This window comes from Taudactylus pleione, unplaced genomic scaffold, assembly GCF_031769625.1.
Source record: "Taudactylus pleione unplaced genomic scaffold, aTauple2 ptg001060l, whole genome shotgun sequence".
Taxonomy (NCBI): domain Eukaryota; kingdom Metazoa; phylum Chordata; class Amphibia; order Anura; family Myobatrachidae; genus Taudactylus; species Taudactylus pleione.
Window position 1 is genome coordinate 2,107,101 of NW_028285461.1, and position 24,647 is coordinate 2,131,747.

The 24,647-nt window shown below is 43.9% G+C and overlaps 1 protein-coding gene across 2 annotated transcripts in view; it reads left to right on the forward strand.

The window, feature by feature from the left end:
• ARHGAP1 (Rho GTPase activating protein 1) overlaps positions 1–24,647 on the forward strand; it is a 72,716-nt gene that overhangs the window by 29,848 nt on the left and 18,221 nt on the right. For both annotated transcript variants that reach the window (XM_088461475.1, XM_088461476.1), the window contains 4 exons: positions 14,736–14,823; positions 18,394–18,525; positions 21,684–21,770; positions 22,295–22,393. In XM_088461475.1, the coding sequence (XP_088317601.1) occupies positions 14,736–14,823; positions 18,394–18,525; positions 21,684–21,770; positions 22,295–22,393 (406 nt within the window). The remainder of the gene's footprint in view (positions 1–14,735; positions 14,824–18,393; positions 18,526–21,683; positions 21,771–22,294; positions 22,394–24,647) is intronic.

A 24,647-nucleotide genomic window follows, 5' to 3' on the forward strand; every position in this document is an offset into this window, starting at 1 on the left:
GACTTAAAAAATATGCTAGTACCCATTTTCATGTACCCAAAATTTGATGGGACCACTTTTAAAAACGAAAAAAAAAATCACTACTTCAATGTCTGGAAAAAAACACCTGCCGCGGCTATATAAAAATTCGACTTTCTTTTGCAGGTAAAAACGGGGGTACCCATAGTGATCCCCCAGGTTTGGATATCTTTAGAGGGGTCCTACAATTATTTCCCGAAAATTCCCGTATTTTTTTCGCTGATCAAAGTTTCGCCTGTTCCCGATTTTGCCTACTTTGGAATTGAATACGGGGAATAGCGGGCACGCGCACGATACTTTTCCGCCTGGAAAACAGGCGAATGAGGCGAAAAGTCCAGCATTCGAAAAGTCTGTACTTTTCGCCTTAAATGGAATACGGGCCTATGAGTAGTGCATAGAAGCATACAGATGTGTCCTCATCTAGCCTCAATGCGCCACGCGGCGCGAGACACCTGGCATGAGTGAGCCGCCAAATACTGTGCGTCTCTGCTTGCGCTGAGTGTCTTTTCACTTGAAAAGCAATTTGGACGCAATGTGATGTGACCATTCACTTCACTGATTAATTTGACTTGTGACACTTTTGTGTGTGTCACATATCAAATTAATCGGTGAAGCAGTTTGTCGCATCCATTTGCTACTAAGATTCATTTTTTTCTGCCGAAAAAGTTGCTCTGCGTAAACTGAGTCAGACAGGACCTGGCGTGACGAGAAGGGCTGTTTGGCCCGACTGCAGCAATAGTGTATGAAGGCACCTCTGTATGTATGTGTAGGGTGGTTAAGTATATAAGGTAACAAGTCCTCTCGCGTGTGTAATGTTCTCCATTTCATTCTAATTTCCCGCCAGGCCAGAGCAGGTAGCCCACTGCTGCCCCTCATGGCCATTACACTGCGCCTCATATCGGTCATACTGTCCCAACATCAGTTGTAAGCTGGCGCGGCTGGAGGAAACCTGATCAGACATTGGGGTGTGATGTGTGATCAGATGTCTGCATCTAAAAGGCACATCAGCAGCTGAAATTCATCACCCACTTGTTGAGGTTTACAGTGAGAACGTGATGTCACAGAAACAGGCTTGGGTTTGGCGCACTGAATTTGATAACAGCAGGACAGACGTCCAAGATGAGCAGCGATCCGGCCGGCTAAGCACGTCCACCACGGTTGACTATTAGTGCCGCACTGAAAGTCTGATTCTGGAGGACAAATGCATTTGAGTTAGTGGATATTGCTGACTGACTGCTAACTGAACATATCAGTGGATACTGTGCACAATATCATTCATGAGCAACTGGGGTATAGGGAAAAGTGTTCATGCTGGGTACCGATGCAACTCACATACGTTCACAAAAACCAAACTGCTGATGCACAAATCTGATCACCCTACGCACCTCAATGTCTGACCATGTTACCGCCATCCTACAGCTGATGTTGGGGACAGTGTGACTGATATGAAGCGCAGTCTAATAGACATGAGGGGCAGCAGTGGGCTACCTGGCCTGACGGGAAATTAGAATGAAATAGAGAACATTACCCCCGTGAGAGGTCTTGTTACCTTACTTACTGAACCAACCTCATATAAATAGGCCTGGTATTCATGGTGTAGGACAGTACATTTCCCTCCCCTTTTCATGTTGGCTCTGACGTATCTGTGTGCCAATTGGGAGAGGAGAACGATTCTGCTGCACTAAAATGTTGTACAGTCCATCGGTCATTAATTACAGGACCACTAGATTTAAATGATCCTATACATGTGTACTATTATTTACCTTTATCCTTCCATCCCGTCCTGTTGTGCAGAGTTTGCATTGGAGTGCAGTCTCATGTAGCACTACCATGTGACCCATAGCATTATGGAGACCACCTTCCGTCAGCTGAGTGTGTGAATAGCTGACCAGATTTTAATGCCATACCTATTTTCAAATCAGACGAGGAGTGGGAGGGCTGGCACCCACGGGAACCTGCAATGGTGCTGCCGGTTGCAGAAGCCAAACTGAATTGCACTGCATCATTCTGATATCTTTCCATTGATTGCTGGCACAAGCTGCTGTCATCTGCACATTCTAAGGGTACACACCTAGCAGATATATCTGCAGAATAAAGTGCTTTGCAAAAGTATTCACCTTCTTTGCAGTTTTCATGTTTTGTTGCCTCACAACCTGGAATTAAAATGGATTGTGCGAAGGTGTGCATCATTTCATTCACAGAACATGCCTACAACCGTGAAGTTGTGTTTTTTTTTTTTTAATATATATATAAATATATATATATATAGTGAATCAAACAACATTTAGGACAACATAACAGAAAACTTCAGCGTGCATAACTATTCACCCCCCTAAAGTCAGTACTGTGTCGAGCCACCCTTTGCGGCAATTACAGCTGCAAGTCGCATTGGATAAGTCTCTATGAGCTTGCCACATCTTGCCCATGGGATTTTTGCCCATTCCTCAAGGCAAAACTGCTCCAGCTCCTTCATGTTGGAAGGTTTCCGCTTGTGAATAGCAATCTTCAAGTCTGACCACAGTTCTCAATTGAATTGAGATCTGGGCTTTGACTAGGCCATTCCAACACATTTAAATGTTTCCCCTTAAACCACTGGAGTGTTGCTTTAGCAGTATGCATCGGGTTATTGTCCTGCTGGAAGGTGAACCTCAATCCCAGTCTCAAAACACAGGCAGGCTGAAACAGGTTTTGCTCAAGAATATCCCTGTATTTTGCACCATCCATCTTTCCCTCGACTCTAATCAGTTTCCCAGTCCCTGCTGCTGAAAAACATCCCCACAGCATGATGCTGCCACCACCATGTCTCACTGTGGGGATGGTGTTCTTGAGGTGATGGGATGTGTTGGGTTTGCGCCAGACATGGCGTTTTCCTTGGTGGCCGAAAAGTTAAATTTTAGTCTCATCTGACCAGAGCACCTTCCTGCATACATTTGGGGAGTCGTCCAAATGCCTTTGGGCAAACTCAAATCATGTCGTCTTATTTTTATCACTAAGTAATGGCTTTTTTCTGGCCAATCTTCCATAAAGCCCAGCTCTATGGAGTGTACAGCTTATTGTGGTCACATGCACAGATACACCAGTCTCTGCTGTGGAACTCTGCAGCTACTTCAGGGCTACCTTTGGTCTCTGTGCTGCCTCTCTGATGCCCTCCTTGCCGGTCTGTGAGTTTTGGAGGGCGGCCTTCTCTTGGCAGGTCTGTTGTGGTACCATGTTCTTTCCATTTGATGATGATGGATTTGATGGTGCTCCGGGGGATCATCAAAGATTTGGATATTTTTTTTATATCCCAACCCAGAATTGTACTTCTCAACAACTTTGTCCCTGACTTGTTTGGAGAGCTCCTTGGTCTTCATGGTGTGATGCCTCTTGCTTAGTGGTGTAGCAGCCTCTGGGGCCTTTCAGAAAAGGTGCGTTTATACTGACAGATCAAGTGACACTTAGATGTCACACAGGTGGACTTCATTTCACTAATTATGTGACTTCTGAAGGTAATTGGTTGCACCAGAACTTTTGAGGGGCTTCATAGCAAAGGTGGTGAATAGCTGGACATGTGCACATGCCAATTTTCTGAATTTTATTTTCCATTTTCAGTTAAGTTTTTTTTTTAAGTTTGGGAGAGCTATATTTCTATCCTCCCTTCTCAGACTCAACAATTACTGGTTCAATGTTTTTCATTGACTTCATGGTATTTAATGAGGTTAATTGATTATGATCCCCCTATTGTTTGAAAGAGTTTATTTTGCTCGCACGATGTGTCCTCTATTCTTTTATACAAATTTACTGTAATTATATTTGTTTGCAGTATATTTAATTGAGTGACTTATTGTATTTTACGTCCAACCTGTATTTTATTGTATATTTGTGTATTGTTTCAAATATGCTGCAGATCCATCACATGAAATTCAGATAAAATAAATAAATTACAGGTTGTAATGTAACAAAAAAGGTAAAAAGCCAAGGGGGGTGAATACTTTTGAAAGGCACTGTATATCTGTAGATGGTCGTTCATATACGCTGAACGACCATCATCTTCTGCCGCTGCAGACCGCCCATGCTCACTTGCCGATGGACAGATATGTCAGCAGATATATCTGTCCGTTGGCTGTGCGGCACAGCCGATGCGATATGTATGTGAAAATTGATCGGCCAGTATATGTCAGTGTGTATCCAAACTCTCTATAATCGCAGCCCCAGCAATATGAGCACCGCAATCAAATCATTCCAAAAACCATAAATGGCTGTCTCTCTATTTAAATGCACTGCAAAGTCCAATCATGTGATAGATGTAAACAAGAATTTGCAGCCTTCTAAAAGGAAACCTAGAAGAAGAATATGATATACAGTGCATCTGGAAAGTATTCACTTTTTCCGCATTTTGTTATGTTACAGCCTTACTCCAAATGGAATAAATTCATTTTTGTCCTCAAATTTTACACTCAATACCCCATAATGACAACTTGTAAAAAGTTTTTTTTGAGATTTTTGCAAATTTAATTTAAAAAAATAAACCTAAGAATTCACATGTACCATCCATTCACAGCCTTTGCTCAATACTTTGTTGAGGCTGTAATTGCTGCCAAAGGTGCATCAAGTCTTTTTGTATATGATGCCACAAGCTTGGCACACCTATCTTTGGGCAGTTTCGCCCATTCCTCTTTGCAGCACCTCTCAAGCTCCATCAGGTTGGATGGGAAGCGTCGGTGCACAGCCATTTTCAGATATCTCCAAAGATGTTCAATCAGCTTCAAGTCCGGGCCACTTAAGGACATTCAGAGTTGCCCTGAAGCCACTCCTTTGATATCTTGGCTGTGTGCTTAGGGTCGTTGTCCTGCTGAAAGATGAACAGTCGCCCCAGTCTGAGGTCAAGAGCGCTCTGGAGCAGGTTTTCATCCAGGATGTCTCTGTACATTGCTGCATTCATCTTTCCCTCTATCCTGACTAGTCTCCCAGTTCCTGCCGCTGAAAAACATCCCCACAACATGATGTTGCCACCACCATGCTTCACTGTAGGTGTGGTATTGGCCTGGTGATGAGCGTGTTTCCTCCAAACATAACGCCTGGCATTGACGCCAAAGAGTTCAATCATTGTCTCATCAGAGAATTTTGTTTCTCATGGTCTGAGAGTCCTTCAGGTGCATTTTGGCAAACTCCAAGCGGGCTGCAATGTGCTTTTTCTAAGGAGTGGCTTCCGTCTGGCCACTCTACCATACAAGCCTGATTGGTGGATTGCTGCAGAGATGGTTGTCCTTCTGGAAGGTTCTCCTCTCTCCACAGAGGAGAGTGACGATCGGGTTCTTGGTCACCTCCCCTGACTAGGACCCTTCTCCCCCGATCGCTCAGTTTAGACGTCCGGCCCATTCTAGGAAGTCCTGGTGGTTCCGAACTTCTTTCATTTACAGGTGATGGAGGCCACTGTGCTCATTGAGACCTTCAAACAGCAGATATTTTTCTGTACCCTTCCCCAGATTTGTGCCTCGAGAGAATCCTGTCTCGGAGGTCTACAGACAATTCCTTGGACTTCATGTTTGGTTTGTGCTCTGACGTGCACTATCAAGTGTGGGACCTTTATATAGACAGGTGTTTGCCTTTCAAAATCATGTCCAAACAACTGAATTTACCACAGGTAGACTCCAATTAAGCTGTAGAAACATCTCAAGGATGATCAGTGGAAACAGGATGCACCTGAGCTCAATTTTGAGCTTCATGGCATAGGCTGTGAATACTTATGTACATGAAATTTCTTAGGGGGTTTTTTTTTTTAATAAAGATTTTTCTTTATTGACAGACATTCAAAAACTTACATATTACAAAGTTCTTTTTGTACATTATAAGGTTGTTTCATCATTTTTGTGTTAAAGAAACATAAGACACTGTGATATAGTATAATTAAATCCACCTATCAACTGGAGTAAGAGTGTTATTTGACAATTCTAACTAACCATCTAGGTTTTTTATTTAATTAAATTTGCAAAAATCTAAAAAAAAAAAAAATAACTTTTTACACAATGTCATTATGGGGTATTGTGTGTAGAATTTTGAGGACAAAATTAATTTATTCCATTTTGGAATAAGGCTGTAACATAACATAAAATGTGGAAAAAGTGAAGCTCTGTGAATACTTTCCGGATGCACTGTAGATTGGAACTGTCTGTGCGCTTGTTTATGACTCTTCTGGTGAAATTGTCAGCAGAATGTGCTGTGATGTTAGCGGTAATGATGGGTGGTAGACAGAAGAAGGCTTTCCCTGCTTCTCCCTTGTTATAAATAGCTGCCTGTTTTCTTTTTCTAGCTCTCCAGGGAGCACAGATAAGAGTCTGCAGATAGGACTCCAGCCTTCCCTATAAGGGAAGTATAGACCCGTCCTTATGAAGTGTTTCCTTTAGTTGCTGTATCGTTCATTAGTGCTGGCGTCAGTGATTGCTAAACAGAAATACTGTCACTAGCTGGGGCCGCATTGGGAAACTCCCGCTGCTAGTAACTAAGAGATTTATGATGGAATATATAGTTTGGCGGCTTCTGTATTGTTAACGGCTGTGCAATTCCGTCTATCTAAAATGTTAATGTAGCGGGAGATCTCTGTAGGAAACTAACACCTCCTTGCTGCATGTGCGATCCCATCGCTGGGTCCGGCCTGGGATCCCCATCGCAACCATTAGCCTGACCTGGGCCTCGTCCGTCCTTGAAAGCGACACGCCCCCATTTCCCGGGGACAGTGGCCAGCCACACCCTCGCTCCACCCCACAGATGCCCGCTGCGGCTTAGGGTGGCGGGGCTTGTGAGCGAGATCACAGGACCCAAAACATCGGAGAGGTGCTCTAACCATCGGGTTAGCGTACATCTCTGAATCAGGCCTTATGTTCCCTGTGTTTTTTTAAGTAAGTGGAACAGGGATTCATGTCCCAGTTTCTTTCAGTTCTGAATGTATTGCTTGCTAATGCTTGGTTTGTTATTCCTCATGCTATTTTATTGGAAGCTATTCATATTACTTTTACCAGCAGCTGGTAATATGTGCACATAAGGGGAGGTTCTCTGTGTTGCATGCCATGGTTGTCTGTAACTTCACATTCTCCAGCGGTTCTGTCTAGCTGCTGGCCAATGTACCAGACCGGGCCCTCTGACTTTTTCTTTGGCCCCCGGATCACCTTATCGAAGCATTTCATATTAATGTAAACTAGGTCAGCTAGAGCACAGGCTTTATTATAATCTTGGGAAGTGTAGTTGGTGCAGTGGTTAGCATGTCTGACTCACTGTCTATTTGTGTGGAGTTTGTATGTTCTCACCATGTTTAAGTTGGTTTCCCTGGGGTGCTCTATTTTCCTCCCACACTCCAAAAATCATACAGGTGTGTGTGTGTATGTGTGTGTGTGTATTGTAAACTCCACTGGGGCAGGGGCTGTTGTGAATGACTGATATATTCTCTGTAAAGTGCTGCAGAATGTGTGCGCACTATATAAATAACTTAATAATTATCATTTTGGGTTGTTGCAGGCTATATGTAAGTACATATTCATGCTGTTTCAATTTAAAGATACAATTGTCACACAGGTGGTTTGTCCAATTTGTATGGAAATCCAAACCTCCCCGTCTCAGTTTTCTCTATCTCCTTCTCCCTACTACCAATGGCGACAAATGACTACTCTACCCATCTAATTGTGCGTACACACGGTACGACGGCGGGGCGATGGGATAACGAACGTTATCTGATCGTCCTGCATGTGTTGGATGATCGGAATTGATCATCCAACACATGCTGCAAGCCCCTTACAACGACCCGTGATTAACGATCACGGGTCCCTATAGTAAACAGGCTAACCTGGTCGATATCGGCCAGGTATGCTTGCTTGCACGGACTACCGATGATGGTCAATGGCAATTATAAGTGGCTGCGCATCTATAGGATCATTATTGTACAAATCTGACCGTGTGTACGCTAATTCGTGCGATATCCCCTTTATCTCCTCTATTGTAGGAATGGTTGCACCTGATAGGCCTCCGTCTGCTCGCTCACACCCAGTTATTTCCTTTACATGCTCCCGCTTGGGATCACTGTAACTCTCACTACAACATTACCTCCTATTCATCCCCCATTACTCCTATGTGGTTTAATCCAGAGTTTTCCCCGGGTTTCAATCTCATTCGCTTTTCTTCATGGATCAAGGGTGGTGTCTGATCTCCTCAATACGGGTGTGTGCGCCTCTCTGGGTTCCTTACGGAATAAATTCGACATGACTCCTATCAATACTTTTGCTTACATTGAAGACTGACACTTCATTAACTCCCTCCCCCTTAACTCAATCGATAGATCTCTAACCTCATATGAGTCTTTGTGTCTCCACAATCCTCTCATGAAAGGTATATCCTACTGTTATTTTTAACCTTTTTGCTCTATGTTAATCTACCGGACACACCAGGTCATGAACTCCAGTGGGAAAAAGATCTAGAGAGTCCACCTGTGTCGTGCATGAGAGGGTATCTAAATCCTCTATTTCCTCCTTAATAAAGGAGAATGCCCATAAGGTTTCCTATTTATACGGTACCTGGTAACTGCCCGTTTGCACAGAATGTATCATTCAGCATCTGACCGGTGTTGGAGAGGTTGTGGCAAGATGGGTGCTTACCTACATATATGGTGGTCATGCCCTAAAATAGCACAATTCTGGGATGGGCTTGCTAGTCTCATATCAGAAATTCTTAAAGTACCACTGACTAAGGCCCTCATTCAGAGCCGTACGCTCTGAATGAGGGCCGCCCTCCATAATTATGGAGCGTCCTCCTGGACGCTTGTATAGCTGTGGGTCACCACCCACAGCCTATACGAGCGTGCAGTTTGATGGCCACGATGGTCTTGACCATCGCGACCATCGCCACTGCGAGCCGGAGCCTGCGGTTGAGTTTTTCAACCGCAAGGCCCGGAGTGATTTTGGCTCTATCAGAGCCAAAATCACTCCCTCTGACATCACTAGTGATGTCAGTGGGCCGGCTTCTGACGGTAGGCGTTCCCTTGGGAACGCCCCCGTCAGGGAGGCACGCCCCCGGCACGCCCACCAAAGGGGGCGTGCTGTCAATCAACATCGACAGCACGCCCCCTTTGATCAGACACAACGAGCGAAGGAAAGTCCTTCGCTCGTCGCGTCTGGCGCATGCGCACGACGGAGCTCCCGCCGTCGTGCGCATGCTCAGTGCACAACATCGACCCACTTGCGAGCGGACAGCCGCTTGCGAGTGGGTCTGAATCAGGCCCTAAGTCTCTCCCTGGTTTTTCCTCCTTGGCTGTCCACTCGCGGGCCTTAATAAACATGCTGATAAGTTCTCTTCACATATTTTAAATGCAGCTCGATGTCTAATTGCTTGACAATGGAAGGTTACTGACCCACCTTCTCGCCAACAATTTTATAAATAAAATTTGGCACGTGGCGGTCATGGAGAAGAAATCCGCTTATGTCCACAATACCTCTCATAGGTTTCTCGTGGTTTGGTGTGACTGGTTCTTATATAATAGCATCGCTGCACATGGGACCCTGCCCTCAGGCTTTTCGGATCTCCTACTCTAACGATTGCAATTCATTTATATTATTTTATTTATTGTCTCCATTATGCCATGGCGATTTTTGTTCAGGTTTCCTCAACGTATAACATAGACCCGGATTAGGCCTCCCCCCTACTTACCCAACTCCCCCTCTTCTTCTCTTCCTTTTCTTCTTCCTCTCTCTCTATTTTCTCCTCTCTTTTCCATGCTCTTACGATTCCCATTGACCTCTTCTTATGCTTTGCACTGTTATTTACAGTCTATTTCAATGTGTTTTGATATCTAGCCGTTCTCATTACTCTACATATTTTTTTTGTTTCAGATCAATATATTTCTATATCTGCCTATACGTTACACAATTGCATATTATCATTTTGTTTACCCCCTGATATCTTTTTTGCCTATGCACATATTGTTGTACTATATTATTTTTTGTACAATACAAATAAATTTGTTAAAAAAATGAATAAAAATAAATAAAATTGTCGTTCAGGGAAATTGATTTAACAGTGGTTAGTAAAAAAAAAAAATATATATATATATGCCGCAGATGCCACAGGCTCTGTGTAAATCCGAGATTCACAAGTAATGCACCGCACTGAAGAATTCACAGGTGCATAAATGTTTCAAACCAGCAGTAGGTCTCTATAGCTATGAAACCGCAGCTCCTCTCTTCATATAAACTCTCTATCCCACGAGTGGAAAAATCTGTCCGCAAGAAGATAAGTGGCGCCACATAGTGCATAAACACTATTAAGATACAGTGGTGTGCATAATCAGATAGTGCCCATACCTAAAATAAAAACTCTGTGCCGTCACCTGCTGGAGACAGGCCACGCCTCTGTGACGCTCCGGACGGCGTTTGTCTACAATAAAATGCCTACACACGATTTATTTTTTAGGGTAATGCTGTGGTTAGAGTTTAAGGATCCATACCTCATCAGTGCAAAGCCACACGGTCGACATTGAATATGGACATCCTGAATGTCGACATTTTGTATCACACCCATTTTAGATTGGGGAATAAAGTAACAAAAATAAAGCAAAATAATATTTTACGGGAGCTTTTAAATAAATGAGATTGTTTTGACCGATGCACGACCCACATCTACTCGACACTAATGGTGCTTGTGTGTGACTGTAAAGGGGCCTATCCATTAGCAGATAAATTTGAACGATGAACGATATATAATTCAGTCGTTCAATTTATCCGTCATGGATAGGCCCTGAGCGATGACAGATGCGCACTCCCGCGGCCGACAAATTGTTTTTCGTCTCTCCAACATGTTGGTCAATTATCGCTTATCCCTGACAGATATTAGAAATATCTGTCCGTTTATAAGCGGTGAATGATGAACGATATTTTTAATGAAAATTAATAGAAACATAAAAAAAATCCACTCCCTGAATGATGTCATGCAATATCTTTCGCCGTTAGCAAAAATCTGTCGTGTACATGATGGATATCTGAATTTTCAAGGGATAAATCGTTTTTCATCTTTTGAAAAAGATCTGCTAATGGATAGGCCCCTTTACTCTGTGTTTTAATGTCTGTTTTCTGTATGCAGCTTGTAATGCTGCCTCTGTGAATGTTGGTTCGATATAACCATTGTGTACAGTAAATTTTAAGAATGCTAAATGTCACTGGAGAGCTCGGTGATCGTATTATAGGGACATGGCCGCAGGCTAGCGCTTCTCATACATTACACTGTTGTCTAAGGGGCTGCTATCCTCACAGGGGAGTATAACACCACAACAGTATTTACAGCGTCACTTAATGGACTGTATACTAACACGTGTGGTAGGTAATATTGTTTATAACGTTCTCTGTTTTCATTTTTGTTAATGTTCAAGTAGCAAGTTCTTCTTTTGAAGCCTTTGAATTGTGAAGCTTTACAGAAGCCAGTTATGAGATCTCTGTGTAGTGCTGCACAATAATGTAAAGATCGGTCCCCTCCAGTATGGAGTGCTTCTCTAGGAGGGTTGTAGTCCTAGTCCCGGCTGTTGGGATGCTGGCACCGTAATCTCTGCACCAGTCAGAATCCAGGCACGGCGGCGTCCTTATGGTTAGCGGGGTTAGGGTTATGTACTAGGGGGTGGGTTAGGGTTAGGCACTTAGGTTTAGGCAGCGGGGAGGGTTAGGGGCAGGGAGAGGGGGAGGTCTAGGATAGTTAACAGGTGTCTGTATCCTAACCTTTTCGGGATGCCGGCGTCTGGATTCTGACCAACATCCGGTACCAAACCCGTCTAGGATATATCCCCCTGTCCCAGCAATTTGTAATTTTCACTGGAAGTTGCCTGAACCTTTAGACTGAAATTCCATGATTATCGCTAAAGCTGCATGCATACACACAAACAAACGATGTTAGTTACCAACGATTAAAGTGAACGATTTTCGTTCAGATTTTCTCTTTGAAAATCGTTCACTAAAAAATCGTTGGTTACTAAATTACTGAACGGTTTTCATGAACGATTTTTTAAATCATGGATACAGTGAATGGAAATCGTTCATTGTTCATTCTGTACAACATGAATGATTTTCTGAACGAAAATTGTTTGTTGGACAGTCAGAATGGACGATGAACTACAAACGTGAACGATTATCGTTCATCTTAAAAAGATGAACGATTTTACAAACGATTTAACGATGTTGTTATAGTTAAATCGTTCAAAAAATCGTTGTGTGTACACACCGTAACATAATATGTATTGCAGACGGGTAAGTTTAGTTATTGTAATAAAGCTTCTGTATCCCCTGGAACCTAAGAAAGAACAATTGGTAACTGTTCTATAATTTGAATGTTTGTCTTCCAGTAATGTTGAAATGTGAGTTTGGATCTATATAATTATTTAGAAGAAATGTCACAAAGCCTTCGTGCAGTTCCTGATGAGCGTCTTGTAATACAGATGTCCTCTTGTTGGTTTCCTGATCCTGTGTGATGCAATAGCTGAAATACTGCTTACTATTATATTCTGTACTGTTCAGTGTTAGCTTAGTTGCAGAGTTTAAAGAAAATTGGGCGCATGAAGACAAAGCTTAATATAAACAGAGTTGTACACGAATCTCGGGCCGATACCATCTGAGTCATCTTCAGCTGGCAACTGCGCCTTTTACTATACTAGGTGTAAAAGATATAGCACGTTGGCTCCAGCTCTGCAGAGCCCGATTTGTGAGAACACGCTGCACTCCCTGAATTCTGCCTACGTGAAAATGCCCCATTATAACCCGGTTCCGCCTCTCTAGTTGTAACCGTAGATACCGTCAAACTGCGTATGTATGTCTCTGCATTCGTTCGTCTATTTCCAGAGCAGGTACAGTGCGAATTCACAAAAAATAACTGTGGGCCTGATTCAGACTCGCTCGCAAGCGGGTCGATGGTGTGCTCTGCGCATATGCAGCGGCCGCACTGCGCGTGCGCAAGCCCCGGAGCAAGAGAGATTCTCTTGCTCCGTGGCTCACTACAAAAGGGGCGGCTGTAAATGTTGATCGACAGCTCACCCCATTTTGTAGGCGTGGCGGGGGTGGTGGCTTCACAAACGGAGGCGTTCTCATGCGAACGCCTGCTGTTTGTGGGCGGCCCCACTGACATCACCAGTGATGTCAGTGGGAGAGCTTCCGGCTCTATTAGAGCCAGAAGCTCTCTGGGGCTTGCGGCCACGAGACCCTACCACAAGGGTCTCATCGCAAGCGCGATGGTCTTGACCATCGCGACCATTATCCTGGCCGCTCGCAATAGCTGTGGGTGGTCACCCACAGCTATGCGAGTGGCCAGAAGGCCTCACAAAAAACGCCCTGATTAAGAGTGAGCGCTCGTTCTGAGCGTCCGTCTCTGAATCAGGCCCTGTGTACGTTACAAATAGCCCCTAAATGTTGTGCTGAGGCATTGGAAATGAGGGGATATCTTATTGTTGTGTTTTTGTTTAAAGTCTTCCCTGGGTTCCATTCATTAATATTCATGAGCAGGCAGCCAATCCATTCTTTTTTTTTTTTTTCAAATATGTTTTTATTTGGGTTTTCAAACATTTTAGTTATACATGTTATAACATTGGAACATTGATACAATAACATATTTATTGATATGAAAAATACATCATTTATTACGTATATGAGACATATTACATATTTATATTATTTATTGTTGATCAAAAATAATAAAGTTAAATAATATAGAAAATTGAACAAAAAAAAAAAAAAAGGGGGGGGGGGAAGGGGAGGGGGAAAGATCGTCTGCAGTCCTCATCCACAATTCGCAATCAAGTATTTCAATTAAGTTGAATAGGAGGTTCTAACTGAAACACTCTAGTTTCATACCATAAAGTTCTTCGGAAGCATTTATGAATTTGTTGTTTGATCGTTATACTCAGATTGTCAATAAAGGATTCCCAAATCTCAAAGAATTTTTCTATTCTTTGTTCTTTGTGTAATGATGTTTCCATCCAATCCATTTTAAAAGTGTTAAGTTTTTCTTTGAACATTTGTATGGTTGGGGGGGGAAGAATGTATCCTTTGCTGGAGTATGCATTTCCTCGCCACGGCCGAGAGAATCAAGAGTAGTTTTCGACATCCCGATGTAATTCTAGAATCTGTTGTTAATATTCCAAAAATAGCCCATTCAGGGGTCAATGGTAGATAATTTATTAACTCTGAGATTGCAAATTGTTTTATTTGGTACCAGAATCTTTTAATAGAAATACAATCCCATAGACAGTGATAGAGAGAAGTTTCAGTGCTAGTGCATTTTGCGCAGTTGGAGGAAGAAGAGAGACCAATTAAATGGCTACGAGATGGAGATACATAACCCCTGTAAAATAATTTGAAAAACATCTCTTGTTTTTGTGATTGCATTAAGAATTCTGTTAGAATATAGAAGTGCCTTTAGAATTTTTGATTCACTAAGATCCGGGAAGTGTTTCTGCCAGCGAGTTATACCGGTTTCATAATAACCGCAGTAATAAGGAGTTTTCAGTATTTTATAGAATAAGGATATGGCTCCTTTAGAAATTTCTGGGGTTTGAAGAGCCGTGTCTAACCGATTTGTCCGCCAATCCATTCTTAAGGAATTGGTGACATCACTTAGGTACAGAATTGTTGCCTCCATGTAAGCTATGGTTCCATTTAAACTAAACACACTTTTTTTTTTTTTGTTTGTTTGTATAAGATTATAATGTAGTATCTTGAATTCCTTTACAGGCGATGACAAATATGGACGTAAAATCGTCGTGTTCAGCGCCTGCCGCCTGCCTCCCTGTCACCAGCTCGATCACGTTAAGCTCCTGGAGTAAGTAGCTCTAGCAATCCCAGCGCATTGTGTGGCCAGCATGCCTGCCGTGTTACCAGCTAGCGTTGTTAATCAGTCTCCGGTTATTACACTTGACAGCATACAAAGACAGCTGGGTAACGCAGTCAGATGTTTTCCTCCCTGTGGTAAGAGCTCACACCATATTTGGTGCTGGACCCTGCATTCCATGTAGTTTTATTGCTATTTCTGACTGTTAACCCCCCCCCCCCTTATGTGTTCCAGCCTAATCCAAATTGTAGCTTCGTATGACCGCTAATAGCTTCTTTTCTTTTTGATCATGAGGCTTTTGCTCTCCCTGCCCCCCACGACATTTCACACATAAAAGCCATTAAGTGCACAAGACTGTATAACTTACATACACTCCAGCGTTTCTCTGCTGTCCATATAAACCTACTCTAACCCATATACAGTACATGAGACCTGTTTGTATGTAGTCTGTGTTAACAACAGAGAGTTAAACAAAGGAGCAGAGTAGGTTGAATGTCCAAGTGTAGGAAGGGTTAAAGCATGTGCAGTTAATGCCAACATGTGGGCAATACGAGAACCTGAACATTCGCAGCAGCACAGTAGGAGGCTCCTGTCAGACTTGTGCGGGGAGATTTTGACACCCTAAACAACGTTCAATACATCCAAATTCTGGGGAGAGGGAGGGGGTTTGTTTACTTTTTTTTTTTTATGATAAAAACTTATTTGGTCATAATCCAATAATAAGAATGAACTGTTAATCTAAAGCGGCACGGTCAGTGGAGACAGCAGTTGTCTTGTGGCCATCCCTGTATATAACTGGGTATGGAATGACAGACTCCAGCTCTCTTCCTGTCCTGTGAGCGAGGCTTCCCTGCTTGTGCGCCCTGGGGTGAGCAGAGAGGAAATAGGAAATTGCAGGTCAGAAAGCCACTCGCTAAGGACTCTTCCATTGCACATACTGAGCACGGGTTGGAGGTAACTTGTCAGGATAAACTTGTCATTCAGCAAAACACATGTGCTAATCATTCCCTTTTTTTAAAAATAAAAAAAATAAAAAATCAAAACCAAATATACTGAATGTGTCCTACATATTACATGGCATACCAAACATTTCTGCTCAGCTGCATGGCAATGCCATGCCTCCTCCGGCTCTGCACTTCTGGGCCACAAGATTACGATTATTACTACTTACATTCCTCACTTAACGACCAAGTTCCGTTCCTACGACTCAGTCGTTAAGTGAGGACATATAGTAACCGGGAAGCAGCAGGACCCAGGCTGGGAGTGACACATATCTGTGTGTACGCCCCGCCTCCTCCAAGAGCGCGGCGTATCCCCCGTCTGTGCTTTCCCTCATGGGAGACCATTTCTCCTGTGTGTCCCGCGCTACAGCCATGGGCCCCTCTCTGACAGAGTTGTGTGTTTTTGTTTTTTAATCAGTGCAAGCCACAGTTAGCTGGTCGGAGCGCCGGACGTAAGTCCGAACAGACGCTAAACAGGCAGGTCGTTAAGTGAGGAATGTCTGTATTGTGATTTATTTATATGGTGCCACAAGTGTTCTGCAGCGCCTTGCAAAGTACAGCACATAAACAAGTGAACAAGAAAACAGTGACTTACAGGACAAGAACATGGTTTACACACATTGCTGCATAAGCGATCAGAACACTCAAATTAAGCAGCTGGGCGTACGTAACAAAGTGTTAGGAGCCTTTAAGGGGAGTAATGAGTAGATGAAAGTATAAGAAAGGAGAAGCACATGAGGGTAGAGGACCCTGCTTGTGAGAGCTTACATTGTAAAGGGGAGGAGCAGACTAACAGGCGTAACACAGGTGGGGAAGGCAGGGAGGAAGGAGCAAGTAGCAGTAGGTTAGGATGAGGGCTGGATGGCTTTGATGAAGTAGTGGGTCTTGAGAACCCGTTTAAAGATTTGTAGAGAGGTGAGAGATTGTTAGGAAGAGGGGGAGAGTTCCAGAGGAAGGGAGCAACACGGACAAAATCTTGGACTGGAGTAGGAGGATGTAGTCAGTGGGCTGGAGAGGCGACGTGCTTTTGTTGAGCAAAGAAGGTGGACGGGAGTGTGAAGGGAGATGAGATCACAGATGTAAATGGGAGAGGAATGGGTGAGAGCTTTGTAAGTGAGTGTAAGAACCTTGAATTGCGCTCTGAAGGGGAGCCAGTGTAGGGCTTGTAGGAGAGGGGAGGCAGATGTAGAACGTTTGGAGAGGAAGATGAGCTGAACAGCAGCATTGAGAACAGATTGGAGTGGAGAGAGGTGGAAGTCAGGGAGGCCAGATAGGAAGAGGTTACAGTAGTCCAGTCAGGAGATGACCAGTGTGTGGATAAGGGTATTAGTAGCATTCTGGGTGTGAGAGGGTCTGATCCTGGAAATATTTTTGAGATGGAATTGTCAGGACTGCGAGAGGTGCTGAATGTGACGTTTATGGAGTCAGGAGAGCCTTACTCTGTATTGGGGCGGTTACAGGACCCCCATGGTTTCAAATGTGTGGGTGGCTGAGGTGGGCCATCCCCTAAACCTGGCACTTCTTGTTAGTGCCATCTTTTAAATTCACTTTAGATTGTCCATTCTACCACTACAGATGCAGAGCACAGGCCTGCTGTACATTCTACCACTACAGATGCAGAGCACAGGCCTGCTGTACATTTTACTGCTACAAGATGCAGAGCACAGGCCTGCTGTACATTCTACCACTACAGATGCAGAGCACAGGCCTGCTGTACATTCTACCACTACAGATGCAGAGCACAGGCCTGCTGTACATTCTACTGCTACAGATGCAGAGCACAGGCCTGCTGTACATTTTACTGCTACAAGATGTAGAGCACAGGCCTGCTGTACATTCTACTGCTACAAGATGCAGAGCACAGGCCTGCTGTACATTCTACTGCTACAAGATGCAGAGCACAGGCCTGCTGTACATTCTACTGCTACAAGATGCAGAGCACAGGCCTGCTGTACATTCTACTGCTACAAGATGCAGAGCACAGGCCTGCTGTACATTCTACTGCTGCAAGATTTCCCTTTCATGCTGCTCCGTGGCTCTGCTTTCCCCGACATCAGTAGGAGTATTTTAGGACAAAAAAATAGCATTAATATCTTAACCGGGTTAATGCCCAAGATTGAAAATGAGATTTTTTTTTGGGATGGACATTCCCACCTCTACAGCATCATACACAAACACCAGCTACTGTATATGCTTAGCCGTCTTCCTAAGCCATTATATTGGCAGTATGCTGTGTTGTAGAGTGACTAGTTCAAGGAGACTGTTTCCCCCGGACTATACAAAATCACAACATTAATGTAGGTGCAATTGTGCACATGAAGGCCACAGTTAAAAAATATTATTATAAGCATTTGTCAGTGATGCGTCTAAATTCTGCACACGTCTGGCCACCACTGGAATGCGAACTATTAGCTTGGAGTAAATGATGTACAGAGTAGAAAAGAAAGTCCTGCATTGCGGAATAAATGTTTGATTCAGCGTCTGAGCATTTGTAGTGCAACCCTGATGAGACACGCGTGGCTGCTCTGTGGCGTGACCTCTGCTTTTTTTTCCCCCGCAGGTACCTGAAGCACACATTGGACCAGTACGTCGAGAGCGATTACACATTGGTGTACCTGCACCATGGCCTGACCAGTGATAACAAGCCGTCTTTGGGCTGGCTTAGAGATGCCTATCGAGAGTTTGACCGCAAGTAAGACTATGAGCTATATCTTTAACGTAAGGTCACAGGATGTATCTGTACACTGTCCTCCTATCAATGCTCTGACTTACTGTCACATGTTCTATGGCACCGGAAGCCATAGTGTGCCTATCTTTATGCCAAATTGAAAGTATATAAAGTACATTACAGATTACAATAGTTGTATTCTAAAGTGCACAGAACTCCTGTTTGAGTAGTTGTACAGTGAGATCACAGACAGCTGACAAAATCCGGGTATTTACCATTTTGTGTTTGTTTTTTTTTTTTATATATATGACTTATGCTGGGCATACACTGCCAGATAAAATGTCTGTCAGACCGACAGACATTTTATCTGGCTGGCTGCCAGCCGCAGATGTCCGCGGCATACACTGTGAGAGAAATCTCACAGTGTATAGCCCGACATCCGCGCTCCGCCCCCAGGGGAGGAGACATTTCCCTGTTCCTTGGAACACAGGAAATGTCTGTCTGTCGGCCGCGCTGGGCATACACTGCCCGATGCGGCCGACAGTTTCCCGGGTAAATATCGCATCGGACGGGCATGCTGGACAATCCAGCATGCCCGACCGAGCAATATTTAACCCTTGGTCGCCCGCATACACGCTGCAATTATCGCGGCGATCCGCCGATATCGGGCGGATCGTCCCGATAATTGCAGAGTGTATGGCCAGCATAAGTGCACCGTGACTGTTCATTTGTAATGTTTGTTTGCTCTTATGCTTTCACTAAAGAAAGAGATAACAGTATCTATGGGGGAGATGTACTAAGCTCTGCAAAGTGATACATGGCAGAGTGATGAACTAAAGGCCACTCAGCTCTTAACTGTCATGTTACAGGCTGCGTTTAATAAATGACAGTTAGGAGCTGATTGGTTGGCAGTTTGTCAGTCTCCAAATTATCACTTTCCAAAGCTTAGTACATCTGCCCCTATATCTGCTAAAACCAGGCCTTTATTTCAAATACAGTTTTTAATAGTTTTAAGAATTACATGTTAAAATTGAAAAGCCATTTTAGGCCACATACAAAACTTGAAGTGTTTTTAAATATATTAAAACATTGTAGAATTAATAAGATTTAAGAGTAATAATAATAAAATATTTGTTAATAATAAAATTTGTGCACTGTGTGAAAGGCGCTGTAACCTAGCATCTGACCGGTCATTATATCTGTAACTTTCCAAAAGTGACTTGAAGATAAGACCACAGCACAATCCACCTTGTTATTCAATGTGTCCCGTAATGTGTAAAGCAATGATCATTGTGCTCCCATAAGCTTGGCACAGAACTTCTCTCTGCGGAGAGGACACAGAATTATTATCTTAAGTGTGAAGCAGACAACATCTTACGTGGTGTTTAGCCCTCAGCTTAAGCAGGAAACACATTTACAAGTGGCATTCCCCTGAGTGATCCGGATATGCCACTTGTCAGCAGGGAGAATGTAGCAGTGTTTGATCTGGGCAGTATGGATCTGAGAGGCAGCCCCGCTGGTATCCGGGATCTATTCTCTGTGCCCATGCATAAGGTGTCATAGCCTGGGAAACAATACTACTCAACACCAGGCTGGGTTATATGCCGGGGACATCTGGAGAAGGGAAACCATATCAGGGGGGGCCTGGAGTGTTTTGGTTCTCAACACCCCTCATCACAGCTCTGTTCTTGTGAAACTGCTGGCCGAGTTAGGAACTTTGACCAAATTGTTCCTTTTATTAGATTTAACAGAAATTGCTGGACATTTTGTTTTAATTGTAAAAGAGAAACTCCGCCCCCCCAAAAATTCCCTGGTTGTCTAATCCACAGGTTCTCAAAATCTGTCCTCAGGACGCCAAACAGTGCATGATTTCAAGATCTCCTCACAGAATCACAAGAGAAATAATTAGCTCCACCTGTGGATCTCTTAAAATGTGTCAGTGAGTAATTAATACACCTGTGGACCTGTCAGGAGACCTAGAAAAAGTGAACTGTGTGGGGTCCTGAGGACCGAGTTTGAGAACCACTGGTCTAATCCAAGCGGTGCCTAATATATACAGGACTGCAGTAATATAGTATGATCCCAACCAGACTTTGCTATTCACCTGGCAACTATTACATTGTTTAAGAAAGTGATCCGTACCCTCACACTGGGAAAACTGTATATATGAATATACCAATTGGTAGTGTCCGCTGCCTTTTAAAGGGAATAGCAGGATCCAGAACCACTTCATGAGGTTTCGCAGGTTCTACAAATTGAAAAGTCAGTAACATTTCTTTTGAAATAGGCTTTTTGAAAATGAATGGTAAATGGCGATGTATAGATCCAATTTCAGAAACAATGTACAGGAAACCACCAATTAATCTGTGGTACCTAAGGCATTCACATAAACTTGTAATGTGTTTCACGGGTAGGCTGCCCACTCCCTGTATAAGCTAGTATTTTATTTTTAGATGAATAATTGAATCTTTTTGCTGCGACCAATATGCGGTACCTTACAGTCAGGGTGTCGGCGTTGCGTCCTCCTGCTTTGCAGATTAAAGGCAAAAATCGTAGTGCTTTGTTCTCTCTATGGGGGAAATGTTTTATACCTTCTAAAGCAGGGGTATTCAGCATGCGGCTGTCTAGCTGCTGTGGAACTACACTTCCCAGCACGCCCAGCCAGTTTTGCTATTCGGGCATGCTAATACTGTGGCAGGGCATGCTGGGATGTGTAGTTCCACAGCAGCTGGAGGACGGCATGTTGAATACCTCTGCTCTAAAGAGCAGAGAAGAAATCAAGTGGAGACGCTGCCATTCTATAAAATGATAGGTAGAAGTTGGTTGCTATGGGCAACTTCGCCGCGCTTTAGAAGTTTTGATAAATTTCCCTCAATGGCTCATATGGTGCTTGAGAACTGGTTGTGTGAAGATTCTGCTGGGTATAGGCAAAATGGGGCAAAGACGAGCCCCCAACTATCTACAGCCTGGGAGGGGGATTATTCTCCCTAGTTTATTGTTTTTTCCCCTAATAATAATATGAGGGATTACACACCCTACTATGGATTGCTTATTTGTTAGGGTTAGCATTTCTGTTTTACCCTATGCGTTGTGGTTGGACTTATTCTTGAATAACTGTTTGCTGACAATTATTTATTTGATGATGTATTGACCCTACATCTCTCCCCTTGCTCCTTTTTTAGGTACAAAAAGAACATCAAGGCTTTGTACATTGTCCACCCTACGATGTTTATAAAGACATTGCTGATCTTGTTTAAACCTATTATCAGGTACAGTCCTCTAGTGGGCAGTGTGTGGCATTACACGTGTTTTGTGTGGAGGGTTTCCTAGTTTCATTCTGTTTCCTCCCTACTTGTAATCTGCATTATTGTATGTGTATTTATTGCCAATATTCATGATAATGCAACCTTCCGATTCCCCCAAAGCCAGTTGTTTTAGTGAGACATGGCATGAATCAGTCTTATGCTACAGAAATACTCTGGTTGTCATTGTCTGTGTAAGATATGACAGGCAGGTGTTATTATTATTATAATTATACTTTATATGGTGCCACAAGTGTTCCGTAGCGCCTTACAAAGTACATAAACAAATTATGTGAAAAAGAAACAAGTGACTTACAGTACAATACATAAGGACATGGTTTATATACATTGTTGCATTAGCGATCATAACACTCAAAATAAGCAGCAGTCAAGTGTTAGATGCCTTTGTGGGGAGTAAGGAGTAGAAGAAAGTAAAAGAAGAGGGCCCTGCTCGTGAGAACTTACATTCTAAAGCGTCTCATCTTTTGTAGCTTCAAGTTTGGCCGGAAGATTTTCTACGCAAATTACCTGAGCGAATTGGAGGAAATTGTGAAGCTGGACCAACTGGGGATCCCAAAACCAGTACTCAAGTAATAAATATGGAGATTTCCTGTCTGGCGGGTGTTCTTCTTTTCTCTTTATCTCCTGTGCCACCAGTAACAGTCACTAGAGAGTACACGCTGAAAGTGACACCTGATTAGATGGGTTACTCTTTCAGTGCACAATTACAGCTGACAGCCAGTGGCATTTCTTTCATCCACCTTGGGTGACACACTCACCGTGGTGTATAGAGGGCGCTGGTGAGTAGACGTTAATGTCAAACCTAAAACTTGTTTGTACTGTAATGTTCCTAAACTACACCCCTGCATCGGGATGTAGTCCGCATCCCGGGAAATGGGATGCCGACGGTCTTAATACCGGCGCCAGAATCCTGACAGGTCGGGTTCCCGGCACCAGTATCCCCAAGGTAAGTATTGGGGTGCTACGGGGAGGGAAGCGTTAGGCACTAGGGAGAGGGTTAGGGTTAGGCACTGGGGAGGGAGGGTTCGGGTGTGGGGAGGGTGAGCTTAAGTTTAGGCATTAGGGGAGAGGTTATGTTTAGGCAGAGGGGAGGGGATGTTAGGTTTAGGGTGTGGGGAGGTGGAGGTTAGCTTTAGGCACTAGAGTGGGGGAGGTTAGGGTTAGGCACTGCTGAGGGTGGGTTAGGATAGGGGTTAGAAAAGTACTTACCATAGCGTCCTATCGGTGTCTTTTATTACGACCAGCGGCATCACAACAGCTGGGATATCATACCCACCCCCCCTGCATCATAGCAGCTTAGTTTCTTTGTTAGTGTCCCAAATACTCTCTACTGCCAACAAGCTTCTTCCTCATAATCCCCTTTGCTCACCAGCTCTTCCTATAAATGCCACCCTTGCCCATTAACATTGCTTTCACATCCCACCTTCTGCCCAATAGATTTTCTCCCATCTGTCAACCAGCTATTTCCCGAGGTGCCCCTCTGTCTGCCAGTTTATTCCCACATTAGCCCTTCTACTTACCTGACTCTCAATCACCATGGCTGGTTGCACAGGAGGACCGTGCATCTGTCCTCTTCACTGTAGCTGTCAGCCCAGGCTAGAATTAGGTCTGTAGGTGCTGACCCGATCAATTCACTCTAGGCACCCAGCATGATTTTCAGGGTTGGGGGAAGGGGGAGGGGGTGTAGATGTACTGTGGCACTCCCCAGGTCAGTGTATAGGTGGCGGCATCAAGTATTAAGCTATTAGCTGACGTGGCCACGGCATCTTTAACTACTCGATACAGTGTTTATCCGACAGGACTTCTGAAGGTTATGGGAGCCCTGAAGGACTAAAACTGTTGTAGCCAATGATGCGGCCACATAAGGTGGCCCGTGGTTGCATCTAGGAGTGATACTAGCTAACTAGGGAGGACAGCCCAAAACGTTACTAGTGTTCGGTCCCCTGATCTTGGCCCACTCTATTAGATAGAAGAGTTCCTCTTGAGCGGGACATTGTGCCTCAGTCGACAAGTTGTTGTTCCTCCATGTAGACTCACCCACACTTTTCATCTCTTGGACGGCAAACTGTTTATGTAACGCACTGTCTGAGCGTACCCTCCCCTAGGAGAATTTTGGGAACGTCCTCAGGGTTAGCAGTGTTCACCAAAGTGCACGAACTTGCTGTTCTATCCATCTATGGGAATCCGATTTGGGATACAGAAGTAACCAAACTCAAACCTAAAGCAAAAGCAGTGGTAGCAACAGTTATCTCCTATGGGCTTGGTGATTTATGAAGCTGAGCAGCTATGGTGGAGGAGTGTAGAGTACAAACAAGTGTTAGATTGACATTTAGTGGGTTCAAGTATAAAAGTCCTCTTTACTCTGTGGCCCCACAGATCTATCCTTGCACTGATCAGATTATGTTGCCTGTTCAATGGGCCTTTGTAATAATAAGGTATAGACCTGGGGGAGATGGACTAAAGGTGCGTATCCACTACCCGATTACACAGAGCAATTGAACAATAACAACATAGTTATCGGTCATTCGGGCAGCAAAATGTCGGCAACATCCAGCGATGCACGTTCACGCTGGTCGTTGCTGGCATCGCTCATTGCCCGAACATGCTGGTCAACGTGACGATGTTCGGGAATGAGGGAGGGTGCCTACACTGAACGATATATCGTTCACTGTGGGCACTGTGCAGTGTAGTTAACGATATCGTTATCGTTCAGTCTTTTCACTGTCGGGTAGTGGATACCCGCCTTAAGCCTTGAACAGTGATAAAGTACCAACCAATCAGCTCCCAACTGTCACTTTACAGGCGGTGTTTGAAAAATAGCAG